Source organism: Oncorhynchus mykiss, chromosome 18, assembly GCF_013265735.2.
Source record: "Oncorhynchus mykiss isolate Arlee chromosome 18, USDA_OmykA_1.1, whole genome shotgun sequence".
NCBI classification, from domain to species: Eukaryota; Metazoa; Chordata; class Actinopteri; order Salmoniformes; family Salmonidae; genus Oncorhynchus; species Oncorhynchus mykiss.
In genome coordinates this window covers 59,249,479-59,275,778 of record NC_048582.1, presented here as the reverse complement: position 1 = coordinate 59,275,778, position 26,300 = coordinate 59,249,479, and the positions used below count along the sequence as shown (strand labels likewise).

The 26,300-nt window shown below is 45.5% G+C and overlaps 1 protein-coding gene across 1 annotated transcript in view; it reads left to right on the top strand.

Annotated features, from left to right (window-relative positions):
* LOC118940999 (cytoplasmic dynein 1 intermediate chain 1) overlaps positions 1–26,300 on the top strand; it is a 117,691-nt gene that overhangs the window by 5,486 nt on the left and 85,905 nt on the right. The window contains 1 exon segment of the mRNA XM_036951073.1: positions 7,282–7,577. Within this exon segment, the coding sequence (XP_036806968.1) occupies positions 7,282–7,577 (296 nt within the window).

Here is a 26,300-nt window from a genome sequence, read left to right as displayed (position 1 = left end):
GCATTTGTGAACAGCAGTTTTCAGTTCTTTCCACAGATTCTCGATTGGATTCAGGTCTGGACTTTGACTTGGCCATTCTAACACCTGGATATGTTTATTTTTGAACCATTCCATTGTAGATTTTGCTTTATGTTTTGGATCATTGTCCTGTTGGAAGACAAATCTCCGTCCCAGTCTCAGGTCTTTTGCAGACTCCATCAGGTTTTCTTCCAGAATGGTCCTGTATTTGGCTCCATCCATCTTCCCATCAATTTTAACCATCTTCCCTGTCCCTGCTGAAGAAAAGCAGGCCCAAACCATGATGCTGCCACCACCATGTTTGACAGTGGGGATGGTGTGTTCAGCTGTGTTGCTTTTACGCCAAACATAACGTTTTGCATTGTTGCCAAAAAGTTCAATTTTGGTTTCATCTGACCAGAGCACCTTCTTCCACATGTTTGGTGTGTCTCCCAGGTGGCTTGTGGCAAACTTTAAACGACACTTTTTATGGATATCTTTAAGAAATGGCTTTCTTCTTGCCACTCTTCCATAAAGGCCAGATTTGTGCAATATACGACTGATTGTTGTCCTATGGACAGAGTCTCCCACCTCAGCTGTAGATCTCTGCAGTTCATCCAGAGTGATCATGGGCCTCTTGGCTGCATCTCTGATCAGTCTTCTCCTTGTATGAGCTGAAAGTTTAGAGGGACGGCCAGGTCTTGGTAGATTTGCAGTGGTCTGATACTCCTTCCATTTCAATATTATCGCTTGCACAGTGCTCCTTGGGATGTTTAAAGCTTGGGAAATCTTTTTGTATCCAAATCCGGCTTTAAACTTCTTCACAACAGTATCTCGGACCTGCCTGGTGTGTTCCTTGTTCTTCATGATGCTCTCTGCGCTTTTAACGGACCTCTGAGACTATCACAGTGCAGGTGCATTTATACGGAGACTTGATTACACACAGGTGGATTGTATTTATCATCATTAGTCATTTAGGTCAACATTGGATCATTCAGAGATCCTCACTGAACTTCTGGAGAGAGTTTGCTGCACTGAAAGTAAAGGGGCTGAATAATTTTGCACGGCCAAGTTTTTGATTTGTTAAAAAAGTTTGAAATATCCAATAAATGTCGTTCCACTTCATGATTGTGTCCCACTTGTTATTGATTCTTCACAAAAAAAAATACAGTTTTATATCTTTATGTTTGAAGCCTGAAATGTGGCAAAAGGTCGCAAAGTTCAAGGGGGCCGAATACTTTCGCAAGGCACTGTAGCTCTATTTGGTAAAAGACCAAGTCCATATTATGGCAAGAACAGCTCAAATAAGCAAAGACAAACGACAGTCCATCATTACTTTAAGATATGAAGGTCAATCCGGAAAATTGAAAGAACTTTGAAAGCTTCTTCAAGTGCAGTCGCAAAAACCATCAAGCGCTATGGTGAAACTGGATCTCATGAGGACCACCACAGGAATTTGAAGACCCAGAGTTACCTCTGCTGCAGAGGATAAGTTCATTAGAGTCAACTGCACCTCAGATTGCAGCCCAAATAAATGCTACGCAGAGTTCAAATAACAGACACATCTCAACATCAACTGTTCAGAGGAGACTGCATGAATCAAGCTTTCATGGTCGAATTGCTGCAAAGAAACCACGACTAAAGGACACCAATAAGAGGAAGAGACTTGCTTGGGCCAAGAAACACAAACAATAGACATTAGACCAGTGGAAATCTGTCCTTTGGTTTGATGAGTCAAAATTTGAGATTTTTTGTTCCAACCGCCCTGTGTTTGTGAGATGCAGAGTAGGTGAACAGATTATCTCTACATGTGTGGTTCCCACCGTGAAGCATGGAGGAGGTGTGATGGTGTGGGGGTGCTTTGCTGGTGACACTTTCTGTGATTTATTTAGAATTCAAGGCACACTTAACCAGCATGGCTACCACAGCATTCTGCAACGATACGCCATCCCATCTGGTTTGCGCTTAGTGGGACTATCATTTGTTTTTCAACAAGACAATGACCCAAAACACACCTCCGGGCTTTGTAAGGGATATTTGACCAAGGAGAGTGGTGGATTGCTGTATAAGATGACCTGGCCTCCACAATCACCCAATCTCAACCCAATTGAGATGGTTTGGGATGAGTTGAACTGCAGAGTGAAAGAAAATCAGCCAACAAGTGCTCAGCATATGTAGGAACTCCTTCAAGTCTGTTGGAAAAGCATTCTTCATGAAGCTGGTTGAGAGAATGCCAAAAGTGTGCCAAGCTGTCATCAAGGCAAAAGGGTGGCTACTTTGAAGAATCTAAAATTAAAATTTGTTTTGATTTGTTTAACACTTTTTTTGTTTACTAAACTCAGCAGTAAAAGAAATGTCCTCTCACTGTCAACTGCGTTTATTTTCAGCAAACTTAACATGTGTAAATATTTGTATGAACATAAAAAGATTCAACAACTGAGACATAAACTGAACATGTTCCACAGACATGTGACTAACAGAAATGGAATAATGTGTCCCTGAACAAAGGGAGGGGAGTGGTCAAAATAAAAAATAACAATCAGTATCTGGTGTGGCCACCAGCTGCATTAAGTACTGCAGTGCATCTCCTCCTCATGGCCTGTACCAGATTTGCCAGGTCTTGCTGTGAGATGTTACTCCACTCTTCCACCAAGGCACCTGCAAGTTCCCGGACATTTCTGGGGGGAATGGCCCTAGCCCTCACCCTCCAATCCAACAGGTCCCAGACGTGCTCAGTGGGATTGATATCCCGGGCTCTTTTCTGGCCAAGGCAGAACACTGACATTCCTGCCTTGCAGGAAATCACGCACAGAACGAACAGTATGGCTGGTGGCATTGTCTTGCTGCAGGATCATGTCAGGATGAGCCTGCAGGAAGGGTACCACATGAGGGAGGAGGATGTCTTCCCTGTAACGCACAGCGTTGAGATTGCCTGCAATGACAATAAGCTCAGTCCGATGATGCTGTGACACACTGCCCCAGACCATGACGGACCCTCCACCTCCAAATTGATCCCGCTCCAGAGTACAGGCCTCGGTGTAATGCTCATTCCTCAGACGATAAACGCAAATCTGACCGTCCCCCCTGGTGAGACAAAACCACGACTTGTCAGTGAAGAACACTTTTTGCCAGCCCTGTCTGGTCTATTCCAGCGATGGTGGGTTTGTGCCCATAGGCAACGTTGTTGCCGGTGATGTCTGGTGAGGACCTGCCTTACAACTGGCCTACATGCCCTCAGTCCAGCCTCTCAGCATATTGTGGACAGTCTGTGCACTGATGGATTGTGCCTTCCTGGTGTAACTCAGGCATCCTGTACCTGTCCAGCAGGTGGGTGGTGTTCGGATGTACCGATCCTCTGCAGGTGTTGTTACACTTGGTCTACCACTGCGAGAACGATCAGCTGTCCGTCCTGTCTCCCCGTTGTGCTGTCTTAGGCGTCTCACAGTACAGACATTGCAAATCTATTGCCCTGGCCACATCTGCAGTCCTCATGCCTCCTTGCAGCATGCCTAAGGCATGTTCACGCAGATGAGCAGGGACCCTGGGGGATCTTTCTTTTGGTGTTTTTCAGTCAGTATAAAGGCCTCTTTAGTGTCCTAAGTTTTCATAACTGTGACCTTAATTGCCTGCCGTCTGTAACCTGTTAGTGTCTTAACGACCGTTTCACATGTTCATTCATTGTTTATGGTTCATTGAACAAGCATGGGAAACAGTGTTTAAACACTTTACAGTGAAGATCTGTGAAGTTATTTGGATGTTTACGAATTTTTATGAATTATCTTTGAAAGAAATGGGTCCTGAAAAAGGGACGTTTCTTTTTTTTCTGAGTTTACATGATTCCATATGTATTATTTCATAATGTTGATGTCTTCACTATTATTCTATAGTGTAGAAAATAGTAAAAAATAACGAAATAACCTGTAATTAGTAGGTGTGTCCAAAACTTTGACTGGTACTGTATGTCCTAGAACTGCTTTCATATAGTGAATGTGATTGTGTACATGTATTGTGCCTTGTGTATGATATGTCAAGATGCATACATTGTGCGCTGGTGAAATGTATTGTTGGCATAAACTGGCATATATGAAAGATGGTAATACAACACAACTGTTTGTAAAGCTTCTGCCACCCTGTGCCTCATTTCACAGTTATGATTCATTGTGTTGCATTGTGTGGCATTATGTCCAACATAATAGGGATTATTTTATATTTGTCCAACCTTTTGGATTCTGCAGAACCGATAATTCACATTTCTAAACATTTGCATATCTTCCCATAATCATATAATACCTCATACATTGTGGGTCACCAAGTATTGTTTTTCCATACATAGTTATTAATCCATTTTCATATTTCCCATGACATGTTGTAAAAATGTTGTACATTTGTCCCACCATAACTTAAATGTTATCTTCCTCAAATAGATATTCAGATATTTTGTCAAGAATCTATAACAGGGATATAATATATATATATATATATATATATATATATATATATATATATATATATATATATATATATTATATCCCTGTTATAGATTATATATATATATAGATTATATATATATATATACTGTATATATATATTAATGTAAACTTCCGCCTTCAACTGTATATATATATATATATACAGTTGAAGGCGGAAGTTTACATACACCTTAGCCAAATACATTTAAACTCAGTTTTTCACAATTCCTGACTTTTAATCCTAGTAAAAATTCCCTGTCTTAGGTCAGTTAAAATAAAGTGGTGATACTAAGAATGTGAAATGTCAGAATAATAGTAGAGAGAATTATTTATTTCAGCTTTTATTTCTTTCATCACATTCCCAGTGGGTCAGAAGTTTACATACAGTCAATTAGTATTTGGTAGCATTGCCTTTAAATTATTTATCTTGGGTCAAACATTTCGGGTAGACTTCCACAAGCTTCCCACAATAAGTTGGGTGAATTTTGGCCCATTCCTCCTGGCAGAGCTGGTGTAACTGAGTCAGGTTTGTAGGCCTCCTTGCTCGCACATGCTTTTTCAGTTCTGCCCACAAATGTTCTATAGGATTGAGGTCAGGGCTTTGTGATGGCACTCCAATACCTTGACTTTGTTGTCCTTAAGCCATTTTGCCACAACTTTGGAAGCATGCTTGGGGTCATTGTCCATTTGGAAGACCCATTTGCGAACAAGCTTTAACTTCCTGGCTGATGTCTTGAAATGTTGCTTCAATATATCCACCTAATTTTCCATCCTCATGATGCCATCTATTTTGTGAAGTGCACCAGCCCCTCCTGCAGCAAAGCACCACCACAACATGCTGCTGCCACCCCCGTGCTTCACGGTTGGGATGATGTTCTTCGGCTTGCAAGCATCCCCCTTTTTCCTCCAAACTTAACAATGGTCATTATGGCCAAACAGTTCTATTTTTGATTCATCAGACCAGAGGACATTTCTCCAAAAAGTATGATCTTTGTCCCCATTTGGAGTTGCAAACCGTAGTCTGTCTTTTTTTATGGTGGTTTTGGAGCAGTGGCTTCTTCCTTGTTCAGCAGCCTTTCAGGTTCTGTCAATATAGGACTTGTTTTACTGTGGATATAGATACTTTTGTACCTGTTTCCTCCAGCATCTTCACAAGGTCCTTGGCTGTTGTTCTGGGATTGATTTGCACTTTTCGCACCAAAGTACATTCACCTCTAGGAGACAGAACACGTCTCCTTCCTGAGCGGTATGACGGCTGTGTGGTTCCATGGTGTTTATACTTGCGTACTATTGTTTGTACAGATGAATGTGGTACTTTCAGGCGTTTGGAAATTGTTCCCCAGGATGAACCAGACTTGTGGAGGTCTACAATTTTTTTCTGAGGTATTGGCTGATTTCTTTTGAAGAGGCACTGAGTTTGAAGGTAGGCCTTGAAATACATCCACAGACACACCTCAAATTTACTCAAATGATGTCAATTAGCCTATCAGAAACTTCTAAAGCCATGACATCATTTTCTGGAATTTTCCATGCTGTTTAAAAAGCACAGTCAACTTAGTGTATGTGAACTTCTGACCCACTGGAATTGTGATACAGTGAATTATATGTGAAATTGTCTGTAAACAATTGTTGGAAAAATACTTGTGTCATGCACAAAGTAGATGTTTGTTTACAAGAAATGTGTGGAGTGGTTGAAAAACGAGTTTTAAGGACTCCTTGTGAAGACTTACAGAAAACGTTTGACCTCTGTCATTGCCAACAAAGGGTATATAACAAAGTATTGAGATAAACTTTTGTTATTGACCAAATACTTATTTTCCACCATAATTTGCAAATAAATTCATTAAAAATCCTACAATGTGATTTTCTGGATTTTTTTTCTTCTCATTTTGTCTGTCATAGTTGAAGTGTACCTATGATGAAAATTACAGGCCTCTCTCATCTTTTTAAGTGGGAGAACTTGCACAATTGGTGGCTGACTAAATACTCGTTTGCCCCACTGTGTATATATATATATATATATATATATATATATATATATATATATATATATACACACACATTTAAAAATGTGAACATCTTCCACATTGAATTGCCCAACAGTCATGTCACCTTGTTACAACAAATGATTATGTTTTCCCTTTCTCGATGTTGTTGCATGTTTATTTGTGTCTAAAGTTATTCCGTTGTGTGTGTGTGTTGTTTGTCAATTCTGTTGAAATTCAGTCAATCAAGGAATTTATTTGAAATTCCAAGTTAAGAATGGAAAAATCCTAATTGAAAAGAAATTTATCACTTATCACTTATCTGTGAGTTACTGCAGTGGCTAACCTCTTAACCTGGCATGTATTCTCCCTTCCTCCCTTGCGCCCCCTTCTGCCCACCCGAGGACCCTGCAGTGGGACACTGCTCTGCAGCTGCAGGCTGACTCCGAGCTAGCGTACTTACCGGTTCCTCTCCTCTCTCTCCTTCTCTTTTTCCTTCTCTTTATCCTTGCTCCTCTTGGGTCTGTGTGGTTCAATCAGAACGTCTGTCTGAACACCAGGGGCGTATTCAGAGATGTGAAACACGCAGAACATTGCATATAGAAATGCCATTAACAGAGCTCCTACTTGAGTCCTTACTCTACATATCACATTGACATGTCTGCTCTACGCAGGTGTGCAACTTTCACTGGGGACGGGGGGGGGACACATTCTGGAATTGCGTTTATTATTGGAATGTGATACAAAACGCCTCCACTGTGTGCTTTAGGACCATGCGGACGCCTCCGAGCGGTCGGGTAGGCTGTTTGGAGTGTTTATCCCCCACTTCTAAAACCAAAGTTGCACCCCTGGCTCTACGCAACATGTTTCACATCTCTGAATGTTCCACAACATGATGCCCTACTGAATGAAGCCCCGATGAGGTACTGTAGACATAAAAGGAGTGAATCACAATATTCAATGTCCCAGTGTAATGCTCTGTGGCCCACTACTTCCTGTCTGTCTCCATCCAGGCGCAGGATACATAGACTGGGGGCGTCTAAGATCACACAGGTAGACTTCCTATCCAGAGAGGTGGTGTCGTACTGCAAAGAGACTCAGACGGCCATCGCCCATCTATCTGAGGGTGAGTGTGTAAGGTGCGCCTGTGTGCGTGCCTGTGAGTATTTTATCATTACCGTTCTCTCAATTGCTCCCTCTCTATAACCTTCTCTCTAAAAAATAACGTACACTTTTAAATGTTTTTATGATTCCATTAAAACCATCTGAAAGCAGAGTCCACATTAATCTGATCGTCATTACTGCTGTAGTGTGCTTTACCACCTGCTTTGAAAACCTGGAGCGCTTTAAATCCATTTGACTGGCACAGCCCTCCATTTCCTGAGAGAGAGAGGGAGGGAGGGGGAGAGAGAGAGAGAGGGAGGGAGGGGGAGAGAGAGGGAGGGAGGAAGGGGGGGAGAGAGAGAGGGAGGGAGGGGGAGAGAGAGAGAGGGAGGGAGGGGGAGAGAGAGAGCGAGAGAGACAGAGCAGGAAGGTTTTTAAAAGAGATGCCTGCCTGCCTGCCTGCTTGTCAGTGTCTACTCTAGCTGCCTGAGTTAGAGAGAACAGACACCACATTGACTGCTCTAGGTGGAAGCAAACTGATTGTCTGGGGGTAGTACAAGGTGGCTGCCACTGTCAGAGGAGAGGAGCATCACCTGGATTAGTGCCTGACTCTCTCCCGCTGTATCTTCCTCTGTCTGTCTGTCTGTCTGTCTGTCTGTCTGTCTGTCTGTCTGTCAGTCTGTCTGTCTCCTCAGACTGAATGGGAACTGAGACACTACATTTGGATTATGTTTAGTCTGGATTAGATTTGAAAGAAAATGTTTTGGAATATTTGATACATTTAATGTGACATTGGTCAATTTCATTTATTTATACTTGTTTGATAGTGTTAATTACTTTGTTATAGATATCATTATTCATCATTCTCAGCACGGTGTGGCTAGGGATTTAGGAAATATTTGTCATCCACGTAATTTCACATTCACAACTAAAGAAGTTGTCTTAGTTACTGCTTTGTGACCAACAGTTTTCCCTTAGTATGTTGCAACTGTTACTTCGTGTGCTGGGATATAATACTCAACCCAATCATATTTAAAGCATCTAATTTCAATTATTTTAGAAATGTAGGACCTTGTTAAAAAGGAGTCCTCACAGAGCCTTGCTAATTTGATTGCTTCCTCCAGAACTCCCCCAAAACGATTGTCACGAACGGTGTTGTAAGAATCGGACCAAAATGCAGCGTGGTTTGGGTTCATCATCTTTATTACGTGAACCGGCAAAAAAACAACAAAGAACAAAACGAGCGTGAAGCTATGCAGTGCTCAAGGCAACTATACACAAACAAGATCCCACAACCAACAGGTGGGAAAGGCTGCCTAAGTATGATCCCCAATCAGAGACAATGATAGACAGCTGCCTCTGATTGGGAACCATACCAGGCCAACCTAGAAATAAAGAACCTAGAATACCCACCCTAGTCACACCCTGACCTAACCAAAATAGAGAATAAAGTTTCTCTAACGTCAGGGCGTGACAATGATAGGGAGAGAGAAAGAGACAGTGAGAGATCGAGAGAGAAGGACCGACAAGAAAGTGGGAGGGAGAGAATGAGAGAAGGAGACCAAGAGAGAGCACTAAACATATCCATATGGACCAAGCCCATAACAAGGCCTGCATAGTGTTAGCATTTGTATACCACTGTGGTAGCTAGCCGTAATGTAAAGCATCGTTTCTATCACCCTTATATAGCCCTGCTCTGGTCCTCCTTACCTTACCCTCCCCCCTCTTCCTTTTTTTTATTCTTCTCCTGGTTCCTTGATCCCTCTGTTGGCTCCAGCTGGTGGCCATGTGATCTCAGACTTCCTGTCATTATAATGGATGTGTTTTTATTCTTTCCACTTCCTTGAAGCCTGATCAGAATTAAAAAGGCTGTTTGGAATTTCCTGTCAAGGCTGGATCATTTATTCAGCAAGTGCAACTGCTGACAGACCCTTTGATTGGCCGTTACTCCGTGCAGTAGGCAGAGGTGTGTGTGCGTGTGTTTATGTGTGTGTCGTGGGTCGACATCTGTAAACTAGCGCAGGTTGTCCGTGGGGAGGTGACCTCGGCCTTAGGAGACCCTGCAGTGGAGGAGATGTGAGAGGGTCTGAGTAGGTTACTCTGGCCACCTGCTACATAACAGGGTTCCCTCCTGACTGTGTGTTTGTTCAGGCAACGCCAGGAGTTCCTCTCGCTGATTGGTAAACCTAAACAGACATTGCACGTGTTGGCCGCGTTCTCCGTTAGCTGGCGTTCTCCGTGGTTAGAACCGGGGTCAGACAGGTGCTGCTTGGTCTTGGAACTGAGTTCTGATGTTCTAGGTGCGCGGTGGAATATTGGAATGTTCTTAGAATTTCTCGCTGGTGTTGGAGGCGATTATGACTTGACCCCTTGTGCCAAACAGTGGTCGTTCCGAACCATTGCTCAGACAGATTAGGCAGGGCTGTCTTTAAGTGTTTTCAGATCTAGCGTACTGTAATGTCTCCCCAAGGGTTTGTGTGAATTACAGTGTCAGGGTCATTATGTGGGTGGGTGAAAGCATGGTCAAAACTGGTCATGCTCTGGAGATGCAGAAACTCAGAATTAAGATATGAAATATTCTTGTTTATTGTTCCTTTCTCTCTCTCTCTCATTCTCTCTCCATCTCTCTGCCCTCTGGGCCTGAGAAAGGCCTTATTATCCGGGTCGGCAAGCCAAACAATTCAGCCTAATTTCCCTGGGCTGGTGTCTCTGTGTTGTGTTAAAACTGGGAAAAGCGAGACAGAGACAAAGAGAGTGAAAGAGGGATAAACACAGCTGCCGGCTTGCTGGGGGAATAGAGGTGTAATTACGCTTTTTAATTGTGGTGCTCTGTCCTTTTTATTTGTGGTGCTGTTGGCTAAGCTAATTCTCTATGGTGTGACCTGGGCTACGTCCCAAATGACACCCTATTCCCCACACAGTGCACTACTTTTGACCAGAGCCCCATGGGCTCTCCTTTAGATTTGCTGCTGTTCACGGTTCGGGTGCGCTGGTTTCAAACGATGCGATTGGCACATGCTGGGGTTCCTACTGTGAGTGGTTGTCAAGGCGACTGTGGTGTAACTGATCTTTTTAAGTTGAGTTTTATTGTTATCAGTGAGGCTGCTGCTGGGCAGTTAAGGGCAGTTAAGGGCAGTAGTGGGTCAATGGTTAAACTATGTGTTTCACCAATAAAACATCTGGTTGTAGTCAGATCTCATTGGCCTTTCCAGACATCTTACATATATGCTTTTTCTTTTGTTTTATACTTATTTTATTATTTGATATGACATTTTATATTGAGTGGCACCAGTAACGGCCCTGAAATGCAGAATAGAACAGAAAAAATGTCTCTTGGTGAAACTGAAGGTCTGTGGAGTTATTGAATTGCCCAGTAATGTCGCAATAAAGGTGGTCTGAATTCATGAATTCATGATTCATTCACGAATCATGAAGCGTTTGTAAGGACATGATGATATTCAAAATGGTGGATGTCTGTGTGTGTGACAGGAACTGAAACTCTTCTCGCTCGCTAAATACTGTGAATGTGGACGGATGACTCCGTGATTATCACATTATTTTTCAACGTCTTGAACTCTTGACCGCCCGTTTTTCTCAGAGTTCCACCTCCTTCCTTCTCTCCATGATTGGCCCTGGGGGTGTCTTGTTTTGGGTGTCTGGTAGCAGTAGTAGTGTGTGTCTCTCATTTAACTTAATGCAATAAAGCTTTTCATTCCCAAAAGTGCTTTTTCCATAATGACTATGTGTTGTGTGAGCTTTGTGCAGGTCCCCTGACCCATTGATTCCCATTGAGGGGTCAGTGGATCTGTTTGTCCTTAGTGTGCATTGTGTCACATAATCAGGTTAAGGCCTAGTCATTGGAGCTTCATAAAGATGGCTCCAGGTCCTGATTGGCCTCATTATATATATGAATGAGCAGGTTGTGGTCTGTCTGTATAACTACACATTGCTGGGTGACATAGCAGAGACATACTGTAGCCTTTCCTGTGGACTACAGACTAACAGTTCTCATCAAACTCAGCTAGGCTACTTTACCATGTTTCTTTGTAGGATTTCACTCATTACTCTTACAGTTACATGCGTGGCTGGCCAGTGTGTTACAATGTATGGTGAAGTTGCCCCTAGATGCTGATCTTGGGTCAGTTTAACATGTTCCCCCACTAATGGTCAAGGTCAGGATTGGGTGAGGGGCTGCTGGTCCTAGCTCTTTACCTAGGGGAAACTTCACCCCGTGCGTGTACTATCGCATTTGGGATCCAGGTAGTGGAATAGCCCTTTAAAGTAGGCTGAAGCAACTAACCACTGATACAAGGTCAGATATTATTTTCCTCCCACTGATAGTTAAGGGTAGCATTTAGAGAAGGGTGATCTGATCCTAGAGCTGTGGTAAAGGGCTATAAGTCTACAGTCGTAGGGTTTTTTTGGCTGTCACCATAGGAGAACCCTTTTTGGTTCCAAGTAGAGCCCTTTTTGGTTCCAGGTAAGACCCTTTCCACAGAAGGTTCTACATGGAACCAAACATGGTTCTCCCTGGAACCAAAAAGGGTTCTTCAAATGTTTATCCTATGGGGACAGCCAAAGAACCATTTTAGATTCTAGATAGATCCTTTTTTTAATATAGTTTAGTGAGGTGATTGCCAAGTTGTATGCTGGGAAGTCAGTCTCAACATAAACTCAGCAAAACAATAAACGTCCTCTCACTGTCAACTGTGTTTATTTTCAGCAAACTTAACATGTTTAAATATTTGTATGAACATAACAAGATTCAACAACTGAGACATAAACTGAACAAGTTCCACAGACATGTGACTAACAGAAATTGAATAATGTGTTCCTGAACAAAGGGAGGGGAGTGGTCAAAATAAAAAATAACAATCAGTATCTGGTGTGGCCACCAGCTGCATTAAGTACTGCAGTGCATCTCCTCCTCATGGACTGCACCAGATTTGCCAGGTCTTGCTGTGAGATGTTACCCCACTCTTCCACCAAGGCACCTGCAAGTTCATGGACATTTCTGGGTGGAATGGCCCTAGCCCTCACCCTCCGATCCAACAGGTCCCAGACGTGCTCAGTGGGATTGATATCCGGGCTCTTGCAGGAAATCACGCACAGAACGAGCAGTATGGCTGGTGGCATTGTCTTGCTGGAGGGTCATGTTAGGATGAGCCTGCAGGAAGGGTACCACATGAGGGAGGAGGATGTCTTCCCTGTAACGCACAGCGTTGAGATTGCCTGCAATGACAATAAGCTCAGTCCGATGATGCTGTGACACACCGTCCAAGGCCATGACGGACCCTACACCTGCAAATCGATCACACTCCAGAGTACAGGCCTCGGTGTAACGCTTATTCCTTCAACGATAAACGTGAATCCGACCATCACCCCTGGTGAGACAAAACCACGACTCGTCAGTGAAGAGCACTTTTTGCAAGCCCTGTCTGGTCCAGCGATGATGGGTTTGTGGCCATAGACGATGTTGTTGCCGGTGATGTCTGGTGAGGACCTGCCTTACAACAGGCCTACAAGCCCTCAGTCCAGCCTCTCAGCCTATTACAGACACTCTGAGCACTGATGGAGGGATTGTGCCTTCCTGGTATAACTCGGGCATCCTGTACCTGTCCCGCAGGTGTGTGGTGTTCGAATGTACCGATTCAGTACAGGATCGTGTTACACGTGGTCTACCACTGTGAGGACAATCAGCTGTCCACCCTGTCTCCCTGTAGCGCTGTCTTAGGCGTCTCACAGTACGGACATTGCAATTTATTGCCCTGGCCACATCTGCATTCCTCATGCCTCCTTGCAGCATGCCTAAGGCATATTCATGCAGATGAGGAGGGCCCCTGGGCATCTTTCTTTTGGTGTTTTTCAGAGTCAGTAGAAAGGCCTCTTTAGTGTCCTAGGTTTTCTTAACTGTGATGTTAATTGCCTACCGTCTGTAAGCTGTTAGTGTCTTAACGACCGTTCCACAGGTGCATGTTCATTAATTGTTTATAGTTCATTGAACAAGCATGGGAAAAGTGTTTAAACCCTTTACAGTGAAGATATGTGAAGTTATTTGGATTTTTAATAATTATCTTTGAAAGACAGGGTCCTGAAAAAGGGACGTTTCTGTTTTTGCTGAGTTTAGTTCCAGACAGTCAGCCCAGGGCCGTATTCACAGAGTCTCCAAGTGCTGATCTAGGATCAGTTTTGCCTTTTTAGATCATAATGAATGAGATTTATAAGAACAAGTGAGATCTGATCTATACTCTTAGAAAAAATTTGCAATCTAGAACCAAACAGGTTCTTCGGCTGTCCCCATAGGATAACTCTTTGGTTCCATATAGAACCCTTTCCACAGAACCAAAAAGGGTTCTCCCAGCCGCAGGACCCTTTTGGAAGCATTTTTTGTAAGTGTAGATCAGCCCTCCTGTTCTGAGATGCTTTTACAATACGGGCCAAGATCTCTCTCTCTCTCCACCCCTCCCCTCTCTTTGAGGTTAGTCCCCCTCTCGCTCACCCTGAGCCCAGCCTAACCAACACAACCAGGAAGGGATTGTGGGAAGGCCAGAGTGCTGACACAGCACCCCATCCGCTGTTCGCCCTCCTTGCTGATTTCCATCAGGGATATAAGTATCCATTTTAAACTTATTAAAAAGGAAACCTTCACGGCTGAATGACTGTGTGTGTGTGTCCGCGTTCGTGTGTGCTTGTATGCGTGTGTGTCCACATGCGTGTGGGTGTATGTATTATGCGCTTTTGCCTGATATGTTTGGACCAGGATCAGTTCGACTTAGGCTCAGTAAGGGCCCAGGTCCAGCCCAGTCCATTCCAAAGCCCAGGCATTGGTTTTGCTCAATGGTGCCTTACAAGGCTAGTATTGAGCCGCAGTGGAAAGATGGCAAGAGGGAGAGCTAAGTGTGGTGCAGCGGTCTAAGGCACTGCATCTCAGTGCTAGAGGCGTCACTACAGACACCCTGGTTCGATTCCAGGCTGTATCACAACCAACCGTGATTGGGAGTCCCATAGGGCGGCACACAATTGGCACAGCTTCCTCCGGGATTGGCCGGTGTAGGCCGTCATTGTAAATCATAATTTGTTCTGAACTGACTTCCCAAGTTAAATAAAGGTTCAATAAAAAAAAGAGAGAATGAGAGAGAGAGAATTCTGGAGCAGTAGAGAGAAGAGCAGTTTGGTCCAGGGCTGCCGGGAGACTTCCAATGTGCCTTGATAAGTGCAGTTTCTTCTACACTGGGTGGATGTTACCACTCCGGAAACCACTTCAACTGGGTTACAAGTTGACAGGGTCAAGTGTGTGTGTGTGTACATAGTGTGTATTTTCTTTCCTACAGCATTGTTCTGGACCATTAGCTCCCAGGGACTGTATTGTTTGTGTGTGTGTGTGTCTCTGCATGTGTGTCGAAGGGGTTTCATTCATTCGTAGTGATACACTTGCTGGTTGTTGTTTTTGTACAGTTGTGCTTTTCTCTGACTTGTTGTGGTCTGGTAATTAATGGCTGGCTGGCTTGTTGTGGTCTGGTAATTAATGGCTGGCTGGCTTGTTGTGGTCTGGTAATTAATGGCTGGCTGACTTGTGGTGGTCTGGTAATTAATGGCTGGCTGGCTTGTTGTGGTCTGGTAATTAATGACTGGCTGGCTTGTTCTGGTCTGGTAATTAGTGGCTGGATAGCTTGTGGTGGTCTGGTAATGGCTGACTGGCTTGTGGTGGTCTGGTAATGGCTGGCTGACTTGTGGTGGTCTGGTAATTAGTGGCTGGCTGGCTTGTGGTGGTCTGGTAATGGCTGACTGGCTTGTGGTGGTCTGGTAATTAATGGCTGGCTGGTTTGTGGTGGTCTGGTAATTAATGGCTGGCTGGCTTGTGGTGGTCTGGTAATTAATGGCTGGCTGGCTTGTGGTGGTCTGGTAATTAATGGCTGGCTGGCTTGTGGTGGTCTGGTAATTAATCGCTGGCTGGCTTGTGGTGGTCTGGTAATTAATGGCTGGCTGACTTGTGGTGGTCTGGTAATTAATGGCTGGCTTGTGGTGGTCTGGTAATTAATGGCTGGCTGGCTTGTTGTGGTCTGGTAATTTATGGCTGGCTGGCTTGTGGTGGTCTGGTAATTAATGGCTGGCTGGCTTGTTGTGGTCTGGTAATTAGTGGCTGGCTAGCTTGTGGTGGTCTGGTCATGGCTGGCTGGCTTGTGGTGGTCTAGTAATGAATGGCTGGCTGGCTTGTTGTGGTCTGGTAATTAGTGGCTGGCTTGTGGTGGTCTGGTAATTAATGGCTGGCTTGTGGTGGTCTGGTAAAAAATGGCTGGCTGGCTTGTGGTGGTCTGGTAATTAATGGCTGGCTTGTGGTGGTCTGGTAATTAATGGCTGGCTTGTGGTGGTCTGGTAATTAATGGCTGGCTGGCTTGTTGTGGTCTGGTAATTAGTGGCTGGCTAGCTTGTGGTGGTCTGGTCATGGCTGGCTGGCTTGTGGTGGTCTAGTAATGAATGGCTGGCTGGCTTGTTGTGGTCTGGTAATTAGTGGCTGGCTTGTGGTGGTCTGGTAATTAATGGCTGGCTTGTGGTGGTCTGGTAAATAATGGCTGGCTGGCTTGTGGTGGTCTGGTAATTAATAGCTGGCTTGTGGTGGTCTGGTAATTAATGGCTGGCTGACTTAAAAAAAAAAAAAATTGTTTTACCTTTATTTAACTAGGCAAGTCAGTTAAGAACAAATTCTTATTTTCAATGACGGCCTAGGAACAGTGGGTTAACTGCCTGTTCAGGGGCAGAACGACAGATTTGTACCTTGTCAGCTCGGGGGTTTGAACTTGAAACCTTCCGGTTACTAGTCCAACGCTTGTGGTGGTCTGGTAATTAATGGCTGGCTGGCTTGTGGTGGTCTGGTAATTAATGGCTGGCTGGCTTGTGGTGGTCTGGTAATTAATGGCTGGCTGGCTTGTGGTGGTCTTGTAATTAATGGCTGGCTGGCTTGTGGTGGTCTGGTAATTAATGGCTGGCTGGCTTGTGGTGGTCTGGTAATTAATGGCTGGCTGGCATGTGGTGGTCTGGTAATTAATGGCTGGCTGACTTGTGGTGGTCTGGTAATTAATGGCTGGCTGGCTTGCGGTGGTCTGGTAATTAATGGCTGGCTGGCTTGTGGTGGTCTGGTAATTAATGGCTGGCTGACTTGTGGTGGTCTGGTAATTAATGGCTGGCTGACTTGTGGTGGTCTGGTAATTAATGGCTGGCTGGCTTGTGGTGGTCTGGTAATTAATGGCTGGCTGACTTGTGGTGGTCTGGTAATTAATGGCTGGCTGGCTTGTTGTTGTCTGGTAATTAATGGCTGGCTGGCTTGTGATGGTCTGGTATTGGCTGACTGGCTTGTGGTGGTCTGGTAAATAATGGCTGGCTGGCTTGTGGTGGTCTGGTAATTAATGGCTGGCTGGCTTGTGGTGGTCTGGTAATTAATGGCTGGCTGGCTTGTGGTGGTCTGGTAATTAATGGCTGGCTGGCTTGTGGTGGTATGGTAATTAATGGCTGGCGTGTGGTGGTCTGGTAATTAATGGCTGGCTGACTTGTGGTGGTCTGGTAATTAATGACTGGCTGGCTTGTGGTGGTCTGGTAATTAATGGCTGGCTTGTGGTGGTCTGGTAATTAATGGCTGGCTTGTTGTGGTCTGGTAATTAATGGCTGGCTTGTGGTGGTCTGGTAGACAATGGCTGGGTTGTGATGGTCTTGTAATTAATGGCTGGCTGGCTTGTTGTGGTCTGGTAATTAATGGCTGGCTTGTGGTGGTCTGGTAATTAATGGCTGGCTTGTTGTGGTCTGGTAATTAATGGCTGGCTTGTGGTGGTCTGGTAGACAATGGCTGGGTTGTGATGGTCTTGTAATTAATGGCTGGCTGGCTTGTTGTGGTCTGGTAATTAATGGCTGGCTGGCTTGTTGTGGTCTGGTAATTAATGGCTGGCTTGTAGTGGTCTGGTAATTCATGTCTGGCTGGCTTGTGGTGGTTCGGTAATGGCTGGCTGGCTTGTGGTGGTTCGGTAATGGCTGGCTGGCTTGTGGTGGTCTTGTAATTAATGGCTGGCTGGCTTGTCGTGGTCTGGTAATTAATGGCTGGGTTGTGATGGTCTGGTAATTAATGGCTAGGTTGTGATGGTCTGGTAATTAATGGCTGGGTTGTGGTGGTCTGGTAATTAATGGCTGGCTGGCTGGTCGTGGTCTGGTAATTAATGGCTCGGTTGTGGTGGTCTGGTAATAAATGGCTGGCTGGCTTGTTGTGGTCTGGTAAAAATTGTTTTACCTTTATTTAACTAGGCAAGTCAGTTAAGAACAAATTCTTATTTTCAATGACGGCCTAGGAACAGTGGGTTAACTGCCTGTTTAGGGGCAGAACGACAAATTTGTACCTTGTCAGCTCGGGGGTTTGAACTTGAAACCTTCCGGTTACTAGTCCAACGCTTGTGGTGGTCTGGTAATTAATGGCTGGCTGGCTTGTGGTGGTCTGGTAATTAATGGCTGGCTGGCTTGTGGTGGTCTGGTAATTAATGGCTGGCTGGCTTGTGGTGGTCTGGTAATTAATGGCTGCCTGACTTGTGGTGGTCTGGTAATTAATGGCTGGCTGGCTTGTGGTGGTCTGGTAATTAATGGCTGGCTGGCTTGTGGTGGTCTGGTAATTAATGGCTGGCTGGCTTGTGGTGGTCTGGTAATTAATGGCTGGCTGACTTGTGGTGGTCTGGTAATTAATGGCTGGCTGGCTTGTGGTGGTCTGGTAATTAATGGCTGGCTGACTTGTGGTGGTCTGGTAATTAATGGCTGGCTGGCTTGTGGTGGTCTGGTAATTAATGGCTGGCTGGCTTGTGATGGTCTGGTAATGGCTGACTGGCTTGTGGTGGTCTGGTAATTAATGGCTGGCTGGCTTGTGGTGGTCTGGTAATTAATGGCTGGCTGGCTTGTGGTGGTCTGGTAATTAATGGCTGGCCTGTGGTGGTCTGGTAATTAATGGCTGGCTGGCTTGTGGTGGTATGGTAATTAATGGCTGGCTGGCTGGCTTGTGGTGGTCTGGTAATTAATGGCTGGCTGACTTGTGGTGGTCTGGTAATTAATGGCTGGCTGGCTTGTGGTGGTCTGGTAATTAATGGCTGGCTGGCTTGTGGTGGTCTGGTAATTAATGGCTGGCTGACTTGTGGTGGTCTGGTAATTAATGGCTGGCTGGCTTGTGGTGGTCTGGTAATTAATGGCTGGCTGGCTTGTGGTGGTCTGGTAATTAATGGCTGGCTGACTTGTGTTGGTCTGGTAATTAATGGCTGGCTGGCTTGTGGTGGTCTGGTAATTAATGGCTGGCTGGCTTGTGGTGGTCTGGTAATTAATGGCTGGCTGGCTTGTGGTGGTCTGGTAATTAATGGCTGGCTGACTTGTGGTGGTCTGGTAATTAATGTCTGGCTGGCTTGTGGTGGTCTGGTAATTAATGGCTGGCTGACTTGTGGTGGTCTGGTAATTAATGGCTGGCTGGCTTGTGGTGGTCTGGTAATTAATGGCTGGCTGGCTTGTGATGGTCTGGTAATGGCTGACTGGCTTGTGGTGGTCTGGTAATTAATGGCTGGCTGGCTTGTGGTGGTCTGGTAATTAATGGCTGGCTGGCTTGTGGTGGTCTGGTAATTAATGGCTGGCCTGTGGTGGTCTGGTAATTAATGGCTGGCTGGCTTGTGGTGGTATGGTAATTAATGGCTGGCTGGCTTGTGGTGGTCTGGTAATTAATGGCTGGCTGACTTGTGGTGGTCTGGTAATTAATGGCTGGCTGGCTTGTGGTGGTCTGGTAATTAATGGCTGGCTGGCTTGTGGTGGTCTGGTAATTAATGGCTGGTTGACTTGTGGTGGTCTGGTAATTAATGGCTGGCTGGCTTGTGGTGGTCTGGTAATTAATGGCTGGCTGGCTTGTGGTGGTCTGGTAATTAATGGCTGGCTGACTTGTGTTGGTCTGGTAATTAATGGCTGGCTGGCTTGTGGTGGTCTGGTAATTAATGGCTGGCTGGCTTGTGGTGGTCTGGTAATTAATGGCTGGCTGGCTTGTGGTGGTCTGGTAATTAATGGCTGGCTGACTTGTGGTGGTCTGGTAATTAATGGCTGGCTGGCTTGTGGTGGTCTGGTAATTAATGGCTGGCTGACTTGTGGTGGTCTGGTAATTAATGGCTGGCTGGCTTGTTGTGGTCTGGTAATTAATGGCTGGCTGGCTTGTGATGGTCTGGTAATGGCTGACTGGCTTGTGGGGGTCTGGTAATTAATGGCTGGCTGGCTTGTGGTGGTCTGGTAATTAATGGCTGGCTGGCTTGTGGTGGTCTGGTAATTAATGGCTGGCGTGTGGTGGTCTGGTAATTAATGGCTGACTGACTTGTGGTGGTCTGGTAATTAATGACTGGCTGGCTTGTGGTGGTCTGGTAATTAATGGCTGGCTTGTGGTGGTCTGGCAAATAATGGCTGGCTGGCTTGTGGTGGTCTGGTAATTAATGGCTGGCTTGTTGTGGTCTGGTAATTAATGGCTGGCTTGTGGTGGTTTGGTAGACAATGGCTGGGTTGTGATGGTCTTGTAATTAATGGCTGGCTGGCTTGTTGAGGTCTGGTAATTAATGGCTGCCTGGCTTGTTGTGGTCTGGTAATTAATGGCTGGCTTGTAGTGGTCTGGTAATTAATGTCTGACTGGCTTGTGGTGGTCTGGTAATTAATGTCTGACTGGCTTGTGGTGGTCTGGTAATTAGTTGCTGGCTGGCTTGTGGTGGTTCGGTAATGGCTGGCTTGTGGTGGTCTGGTAATGGCTGACTGGCTTGTGGTGGTCCGGTAATTAATGGCTGGGTTGGGATGGTCTGGTAATTAATGGCTGGGTTGTGATGGTCTGGTAATTAATGGCTGGCTGGCTTGTGGTCTGGTAATTAATGGCTGGGTTGTGATGGTCTGGTAATTAATGGCTGGGTTGTAATGGTCTGTTAATTAATGGCTGGGTTGTGGTGGTCAGGTAATTAATGGCTGGGTTGTGATGGTCTGGTAATTAATGTCTGGGTTGTAATGGTCTGGTAATTAATGGCTGGGTTGTGGTGATCTGGTTATTAATGGCTGGCTGGCTTGTTATGGTCTGGTAATTAATGGCTGGCTGGGTTGTGGTGGTCTGGTAATTAATGGCTGGCTGGCTTGTGGTGGTCTGGTAATTAATGACTGGGTTGTGATGGTCTGGTAGACAATGGCTGGGTTGTGATGGTTTGTTAATTAATGGCTGGCTGGTTTGTTGTGGTCTGGTAATTAATGGCTGGCTGGCTGGTCGTGGTCTGGTAATTAATGGCTGGGTTGTGGTGGTCTGGTAATAAATGGCTGGCTGGCTTGTTGTGGTCTGGTAATTAATGGCTGGGTTGTGATGGTCTGGTAATTAATGGCTGGGTTTCGATGGTCTGGAAATTAATGGCTGGGTTGTGGTGGTCTGGTAATTAATGGCTGGCTGGCTTGTTGTGTTCTGGTAATTAATGGATGGGTTGTGGTGGTCTGGTAATTAATGGCTGGCTGGCTTGAGGTGGTCTGGTAATTAATGGCTGGCTGGCTTGTTGTGGTCTGGTAATTAATGGCTGGGTTGTGGTGGTCTGGTAATTAATGGCTGGCTGGCTTGTGGTGGTCTGGTAATTAATGGCTGGCTGGCTTGTTGTGGTCTGGTAATTCATGGCTGGCTGGCTTGTGGTGGTCTGGTAATTAATGGCGTCTGGCTTGTTGTGGTCTGGTAATTAATGGCTGGCTGGCTTGTTGTGGTCTGGTAATTAATGGCTGGGTTGTGGTGGTCTGGTAATTAATGGCTGGCTGGCTTGAGGTGGTCTGGTAATTAATGGCTGGCTGGCTTGCTGTGGTCTGGTAATTAATGGCTGGGTTGTGGTGGTTTGGTAATTAATGGCTGGCTGGCTTGTGGTGGTCTGGTAATTAATGGCTGGCTGGCTTGTTGTGGTCTGGTAATTAATGGCTGGCTGGCTTGTGGTGGTCTGGTAATTAATGGCTGTCTGGCTTGTTGTGGTCTGGTAATTAATGGCTGGCTGGCTTGTTGTGGTCTGGTAATTAATGGCTGGGTTGTGGTGGTCTGGTAATTAATGGCTGGGTTAGGATGGTCTGGTAATTAATGGCTGGGTTGTGATGGTCTGGTAATTAATGGCTTCGTTGTGGTGGTCTGGTAATTAATGGCTGGGTTGTAATTGTCTGGTAATAATGGCTGGGTTGTGGTGGTCTGGTTATTAACGGCTGGCTGGCTTGTTATGGTCTGGTAATTAATGGCTGGGTTGTAATGGTCTGGTAATTAATGGCTGGCTGGCTTGTTGTGGTCTGGTAATTAATGGCTGGCTGGGTTGTGGTGGTCTGGTAATTAATGGCTGGCTGGGTTGTGGTGGTCTGGTAATTAATGGCTGGCTGGGTTGTGGTGGTCTGGTAATTAATGGCTGGCTGACTTGTGGTGGTCTGGTAATTAATGGCTGGCTGGCTTGTTGTGGTCTGGTAATTAATGGCTGGCTGGCTTGTGATGGTCTGGTAATGGCTGACTGGCTTGTGGGGGTCTGGTAATTAATGGCTGGCTGGCTTGTGGTGGTCTGGTAATTAATGGCTGGCTGGCTTGTGGTGGTCTGGTAATTAATGGCTGGCCTGTGGTGGTCTGGTAATTAATGGCTGGCTGGCTTGTGGTGGTATGGTAATTAATGGCTGGCTGGCTTGTGGTGGTCTGGTAATTAATGGCTGGCTGACTTGTGGTGGTCTGGTAATTAATGGCTGGCTGGCTTGTGGTGGTCTGGTAATTAATGGCTGGCTGGCTTGTGGTGGTATGGTAATTAATGGCTGGCGTGTGGTGGTCTGGTAATTAATGGCTGACTGACTTGTGGTGGTCTGGTAATTAATGACTGTCTGGCTTGTGGTGGTCTGGTAATTAATGGCTGGCTTGTGGTGGTCTGGCAAATAATGGCTGGCTGGCTTGTGGTGGTCTGGTAATTAATGGCTGGCTTGTTGTGGTCTGGTAATTAATGGCTGGCTTGTGGTGGTTTGGTAGACAATGGCTGGGTTGTGATGGTCTTGTAATTAATGGCTGGCTGGCTTGTTGAGGTCTGGTAATTAATGGCTGGCTGGCTTGTTGTGGTCTGGTAATTAATTGCTGGCTTGTAGTGGTCTGGTAATTAATGTCTGACTGGCTTGTGGTGGTCTGGTAATTAATGTCTGACTGGCTTGTGGTGGTCTGGTAATTAGTGGCTGGCTGGCTTGTGGTGGTTCGGTAATGGCTGGCTGGCTTGTGGTGGTCTGGTAATGGCTGACTGGCTTGTGGTGGTCTGGTAATTAATGGCTGGGTTGGGATGGTCTGGTAATTAATGGCTGGGTTGTGATGGTCTGGTAATTAATGGCTGGCTGGCTTGTGGTCTGGTAATTAATGGCTGGGTTGTGATGGTCTGGTAATTAATGGCTGGGTTGTAATGGTCTGTTAATTAATGGCTGGGTTGTGGTGGTCAGGTAATTAATGGCTGGGTTGTGATGGTCTGGTAATTAATGTCTGGGTTGTAATGGTCTGGTAATTAATGGCTGGGTTGTGGTGATCTGGTTATTAATGGCTGGCTGGCTTGTTATGGTCTGGTAATTAATGGCTGGCTGGCTTGTTGTGGTCTGGTAATTAATGACTGGGTTGTGATGGTCTGGTAGACAATGGCTGGGTTGTGATGGTTTGGTAATTAATGGCTGGCTGGCTTGTTGTGGTCTGGTAATTAATGGCTGGCTGGCTGGCTGGTCGTGGTCTGGTAATTAATGGCTGGGTTGTGGTGGTCTGGTAATAAGTGGCTGGCTGGCTTGTTGTGGTCTGGTAATTAATGGCTGGGTTGTGATGGTCTGGTAATTAATGGCTGGGTTTTGATGGTCTGGAAATTAATGGCTGGGTTGTGGTGGTCTGGTAATTAATGGCTGGCTGGCTTGTTGTGTTCTGGTAATTAATGGATGGGTTGTGGTGGTCTGGTAATTAATGGCTGGCTGGCTTGAGGTGGTCTGGTAATTAATGGCTGGCTGGCTTGTTGTGGTCTGGTAATTAATGGCTGGGTTGTGGTGGTCTGGTAATTAATGGCTGGCTGGCTTGTGGTGGTCTGGTAATTAATGGCTGGCTGGCTTGTTGTGGTCTGGTAATTCATGGCTGGCTGGCTTGTGGTGGTCTGGTAATTAATGGCTGGCTGGCTTGTGGTGGTCTGGTAATTAATGGCTGGCTGGCTTGTGGTGGTCTGGTAATTAATGGCTGTCTGGCTTGTTGTGGTCTGGTAATTAATGGCTGGCTGGCTTGTTGTGGTCTGGTAATTAATGGCTGGGTTGTGGTGGTCTGGTAATTAATGGCTGGGTTAGGATGGTCTGGTAATTAATGGCTGGGTTGTGATGGTCTGGTAATTAATGGCTTCGTTGTGGTGGTCTGGTAATTAATGGCTGGGTTGTAATGGTCTGGTAATAATGGCTGGGTTGTGGTGGTCTGGTTATTAACGGCTGGCTGGCTTGTTATGGTCTGGTAATTAATGGCTGGGTTGTAATGGTCTGGTAATTAATGGCTGGCTGGCTTGTTGTGGTCTGGTAATTAATGGCTGGCTGGGTTGTGGTGGTCTGGTAATTAATGGCTGGCTGGGTTGTGGTGGTCTGGTAATTAATGGCTGGCTGGGTTGTGGTGGTCTGGTAATTAATGGCTGGCTTGTTGTGGTCTTGTAAGTAATGGCTGGGTTGTGATGGTCTGGTAGACAATGGCTGGGTTGTGATGGTCTGGTAATTAATGGCTGGCTGGCTTGTTGTGGTCTGGTAATTAATGGCTGGGTTGTGGTGGTCTGGTAATTAATGGCTGGCTGGCTTGTTGTGGTCTGGTAATTAATGGCTGGCTGGTTTGTGGTGGTCTGGTAATTAATGGCTGGCTTGTTGTGGTCCGGTTAATTAATGGCTGGCTTGTTGTGGTCTGGTAAGTAATGGCTGGGTTGTGATTGTCTGGTAATTAATGGCTGGCTTATGATGGTCTGGTAATTAATGGCTGGCTGTCTTGTTGTGGTCTGGTAATTAATGGCTGGCTTATGATGGTCTGGTAATTAATGGCTGGCTGTCTTGTTGTGGTCTGGTAATTAATGGCTGGGTTGTGATGGTCTGGTAATTAATGGCTAGGTTGTGATGGTCTGGTAATTAATGGCTGGGTTGTGGTGGTCTGGTAATTAATGGCTGGCTGGCTGGTTGTGGTCTGGTAATTAATGGCTGGGTTGTGGTGGTCTGTTAATTAATGGCTGGGTTGTGATGGTCTGGTAATTAATGGCTGGGTTTTGATGGTCTGGTAATTAATGGCTGGGTTGTGGTGGTCTGGTAATTAATGGTTGGCTGGCTTGTGGTGGTCTGGTAATTAATGGCTGTCTGGCTTGTTGTGGTCTGGTAATTAATGGCTGGCTGGCTTGTTGTGGTCTGGTAATTAATGGCTGGGTTATGGTGGTCTGGTAATTAATGGCTGGCTGGCTTGAGGTGGTCTGGTAATTAATGGCTGGCTGGCTTGTGGTGGTCTGGTAATTAATGGCTGGCTGGCTTGTGGTGGTCTGGTAATTAATGGCTGGCTGGCTTGTGGTGGTCTGGTAATTAATGGCTGGCTGGCTTGTGGTGGTCTGGTAATTAATGGCTGGCTTGTGGTGGTCTGGTAATTCATGGCTGGCTGGCTTGTGGTGGTCTGGTAAGTAATGGCTGGCTTGTGGTGGTCTGGTAATTAATGGCTGGCTTGTGGTGGTCTGGTAATTGCTGCTAATTGGAAGAGAGCAGAGTCCTATAACTACTAATGTGAAAAGCATTACTGAACCCCCTGCTGTATCACTTCATTACCCCATAATGATCCCACTAAAAAAATCAACAGCAAATTGTGAAATGATTCCTGCCAACATGTTGATATATTGTTTTGAAATTGTAACCACCAACTATCTAAGATATTGTTGATGTGTTTTTTAGATCCAAAGAAAAAGTAATCACACCGCAATACTCTTACTATTACTGATGGTAAGGTTGATTTATTTGTTGTTTACATCATCACTATGTCACCGAAACGTTTGTCCTGTGGTTCGTGAAATGAATGGACTACTGCAAGACTTCTTTACAGTGAGAGCAGATCTTCTGTATTATTTCAGAAGGGCTGAAAGCAAATATTACCAAAGGAATCGTTTTATAAAACTGATGCAAGGACACACATTCTTTGTATCCACTTTGTCTTAGTCGGCCAAACACCCAGTTGGTCTGTCGATCGGTCAGCCAGTCGGTCAGTCGGTCGGTCAGCCAGTCAGTTAGCCAGTCAGTCAATTGATCGGTCATCCAGTCAGTCAGCCAGTCAAAGAGAGACAGCAGGCGGTAAATGTTCTTTCTCTATGTTCTGTAAAAGTTCAGCCAGTGTGTCACAGAGGTTCTCATTAACGTCAGGACATAGGTTCTCATTGACGTCAGGACCGAGGTTCTCAATGTCCTCAGGACAGAGGTTCATCAATGTCCTCAGGACAGAGGTTCATCAATGTCCTCATGACAGAGGTTCTCATTGACGTCAGGACAGAGGTTCTCATTTGACGTCAGGACAGAGGTTCTCATTGATGTCAGGACAGAGGTTCTCATCGACGTCAGGACAGAGGTTCTCAATGTCCTCAGGACAGAGGTTCTCATTGACGTCAGGACAGAGGTTCTCATTGACGTCAGAACAGAGGTTAATCAATGTCCTCAGGACATAGGTTCTCATTGACGTCAGGACAGAGGTTCATCAATGTCCTCAGGA